At 43.1% G+C, this 3,694-nt stretch overlaps 1 protein-coding gene across 1 annotated transcript; it reads left to right on the top strand.

Annotated features, from left to right (window-relative positions):
• The first annotated feature begins 883 nt into the window (after positions 1–883).
• On the top strand, positions 884–3,247 carry LOC147621544 (stress enhanced protein 2, chloroplastic-like). The gene is made up of 2 exons (XM_086824311.1): positions 884–1,541; positions 2,594–3,247. The coding sequence occupies exons 1-2, from the start codon at positions 1,119–1,121 to the stop codon at positions 2,843–2,845; spliced, it is 675 nt and encodes a 224-aa protein (XP_086680437.1). The 5' UTR covers positions 884–1,118; the 3' UTR covers positions 2,846–3,247.
• The last annotated feature ends 447 nt before the right edge of the window (positions 3,248–3,694 follow it).

Raw genomic sequence — 3,694 nt, 5'->3', positions numbered from 1 at the left:
GATTACGATGTACTTGGACTGCTTCATAGAGGTATTCATATGTGTAGAAAAGTTCCTATGCGGGCCACACCTTGGGAGAGAGGCCTCCCAAGGGCTTACCTATTGGTGGATAGCTCACTTGGGAGAGGGGCCTCCCAAGGGCTTACCTATCGGTGGATAGCTCACTTGGCAAGTTGCATTTGTGATAGTCTAGGTGATTAGGAGGTGTATGGTATGGAACATGTATGCCTTGGTGATGTGGACCTGCTGGCCAAGGTCGCGTGATCTCTACCCTGCTTGTGGCTTATCCTTGTATTCGTCAATTTGTAGCCTATGGTTGGGTTGTGAGCGCCAAGAACCCACCTCTTTTACTTTCGCAATACAATCACCTTGTGGTGTCTAACATGTCTCTTGGTCTCTTCAACACTCAGCTTATGCTTCAAGGATGTGTTCATGTGTGTGCAGATCTTGGATGGATACTTAGGTAAGTGGATTTCTTATTGTTGAGATGTTTCAAGTTATAGTCAGGTTGACATGGTTTGCCGAAGTTTTCTTTCACTCTTTTGTGTGTGCTTGCACATGATGGGGCTTTTCCATGGACGAATCAGTTTAACTTGGCTAACTCCGTTGTAAGAAAAGAAAAAGCTTGCCACCACCAGCTCTTTTTTAACTTATCTTATTAAAGAATTTAAAAGCGTTTTAAAAGCAGAGCGACGTGGCACGTTTGGGAAAAGCGCGCGGCCCAACTCCAAGGCTGCAGCCCAGTCACACGTCAAAGTGTGCGCCACATTAGACCGCCATCTCTCAAACGTGCAGCGGCAAGCGCCGACCACGCGTTGAAATTTGAAACAGCCGACTCAGCCACATGCTCGTAGATCACACATCCACATCATTCACATGTGTCATTGTGTTTGTTGTGCAACTTGAATATTCTACTCTCTCCTTCCTCGCCATAGACGCGCCTTACCTGCAACTAAACCGTAGCCTGCGCGCACTACCCACAGTTGCCCACTAGATCCTCCAATTCAGTGCTTGCCCTAATTTTCTCTCCTTCAGCCACTGCTTCTATCTCAAAACCCTACCAACCCTAACCCTAACCCTAACCCTAACCCTAACCAACCCTTACCCTAGCCCCAGCCATGGCTGCTTCTCTCCTCAAGCCCCCATCCCTCTGCCGTGACTCCGCTCCCCTGTCCAGATCCGTCCATAGAAATCCCCTCCTTAGATCACCTACACAGAGACCGGCCTTCTCTTGCAAGCTCTCTAAACGGCTCCTGGCCATTGCCATCAACAGGCCAAGCGAGGCTTCCATGGCAGCCGAAAGCCCGGAAACCGTGACTTCATCAGATGCTGCTGCACAGGCAGAGGTTTTCATTCCTGTGTCTTCTGGCGCCAAGGTCAACTTGCCCCCGAGGATGTGTACTCTGCGGGAGTTCGGAGAAGGGATGGTGGCCGTCGATTCCGACCAGGAGACGTCCACTTTCTTCCAGTCGCTCGCTGCCAATATCGAGTTCTCTGCAAAAGTTCAGGACTGGGAGATCCTGTCCGGCCGGCTTGCCATGGTAAACTCTAGATCTGTGCCCTGCTTCTAGTTCTATATATCGTTTCCTAAATGGATTCCTCAAGTCAAATGGCTTCTTTTTTCCACTTGTGAGCAACCAATCACAATCATGTACGGATAGTACTTATGTTTTGCACACGATGATATCTACACACATACTCTATATTTATGGCATATGCTAACATAATACATGTGTCATACATATCTCCATTCATGCATACCTACATACATATGTCATCACGTCATACACATCTCCATTCACGCATATCTACATATGTATGCGATACTTGAATATCTCTACACATGCATATGCATGCTTCTGAAACTACTACGAGTGGTTCACGTCCGTGATAACTGTATGATTTAAGTACTTAATGGCGTTTGTACATGGACATGCATTTTTTTTCACCTCATGTATGCATGTGTCCATGCTTACACATGTATGTGTGGATCGTATATATCAGTCTTCTATAACACACACAAAAAACAGCCTCAACCCCCCCCCCCCTCTCTCCTCCTCCTCCCTTATCACACACATACATGCACAGCATATGTGTTTGTTTCTACATGTATTCACGGGTCTCATACACGCTATTTCTACTTCAACTCCCCCTGTTCCTACCTATTTGCTTGGATGCATTTTTAAGCTCATTATCATTGAATGCATTACTTTCTTTTTTCCTCCCTCTTCGCATGTGTGTTTGTGTCTTTATCCACATTGCTACATGAATATCTGTATCTCATTTACATGCATGTATGCAGGCATGCTTTTAGATATCGAATAAGAAATGCTTGTATGTGGATATGCATGTTTGAGCATACATTCTTGGTTTCTACATATTAGTATATGCTCAAGTACAACGATCTTTTCTCCTGTTAGCATCTGCTTTTTTTGTACTTGTCATTACACCCACGTGCGCATGATCCAGGTCAAAATTGTCAGATAGATCCAACCTCCCAGTGTTCTTCTTGATTTCTAGTGATTTCAGTTTGTGGTCATATTATGTCTTCGAGGGGATTTCAATGATAAGGAACTTGTGTGTCTGTCTGCAGATGGTCTTTGCTTCTGCTGTGTTAGTTGAAGCTGTGACTGGCAACAGTGTCTTCGAGAAGATGGGTCCTCAAAGACTTCTTGAAGTCTGTGCAGCTATTCTTGCATCCATCTTTGTGGCCACTGGATTTGCACTAGCTTTGCAAGCAAAAACCCAAGTAGCATACAGTGTCTCCAAAGGCTATGAAAATTTGATGAATGCCTTGATTGACAACGTTATTGACAGTCTTCTATTTGATAGAGAAGACCCCTAATCATTGTCTTCTGTTTTAATGCTGAGGAGATCTGTTTAGTTGCTAAACATCTTACTCATACAGACAGCTACGGCAAGTCCTGCTGCTGGTTGAAGGGTACGATAGTAATCAGACAGCATGATTCATGCCTGCCCTTCTTTTCTTCTAACAAAAGTTACTGGAACTTGCAAGGTTAGTGTTACAGTTGACAGAAGTTGCAGATTAATGTGCTTCCCGTACAACAATGGCAGGAAAGCTAGAGACTTGGATGGAGTTTGGAAGTCGATAACAATTGTTCATTAAGCAACAATGTATATACTTATGTTTTGATGTTCTATGCTTTTATATTTGGACGTTCTATGCTTTTATCGAAATCAAAACAAACAAAGCCAATTCTCACAATTGTTATAGAGTTTGTCATCATGTTGATGTGTACAGTATATTGCTATGCAATCACAGCTTTGTGTTGCTTAAGTTTTTAAATTAACCAAAGTGATTTGACATTCAAAGAGACCTTTGATAGTGACAGTGAATCTTCAAAAATGCAATGTTATCCAATTGAAGGGGAAATTGAGTGTGCCCATTGCTGGAGTTACCAGCTTGCTTGATGTTTTCTCACGTCAAATGAAATTTCCTTTCAACTGTGGAAGTGTTATTAGGTCTATAGCGGATGAGAGGATTAGAATAACATCCTTGAAAAAGAGTGTCATGTTTATTCAGTACACCTTCTCTTGTGAAGAAAAAAAGAAATCTGCAGCATTGGTATGAGAGGAAGACAAATTTATTCTCAAAGAATACTTGGATGATTTTGTTCTTGTTTTCTTTGATGATATTCTGATTTACTCAAAGAATGCAGCTGACCATGAAGCT

Source organism: Cibotium barometz, chromosome 30, assembly GCF_041138505.1.
Source record: "Cibotium barometz isolate CiBa-2024 chromosome 30, ASM4113850v1, whole genome shotgun sequence".
NCBI classification, from domain to species: Eukaryota; Viridiplantae; Streptophyta; class Polypodiopsida; order Cyatheales; family Cibotiaceae; genus Cibotium; species Cibotium barometz.
The sequence above is the reverse complement of the archived record's forward strand: the minus strand, read 5'-3'. Positions and strand labels throughout refer to the sequence as shown.

Excerpts from the sequence above, each read along its gene's own strand:
- LOC147621544 (XM_086824311.1), top strand. The coding sequence starts at position 1,119 with ATGGCTGCTTCTCTCCTCAAGCCCCCATCCCTCTGCCGTGACTCCGCT. Across the intron at positions 1,542-2,593 it reads TGTCCGGCCGGCTTGCCATG|ATGGTCTTTGCTTCTGCTGT; the intron begins GTAAACTCTAGA and ends GTCTGTCTGCAG.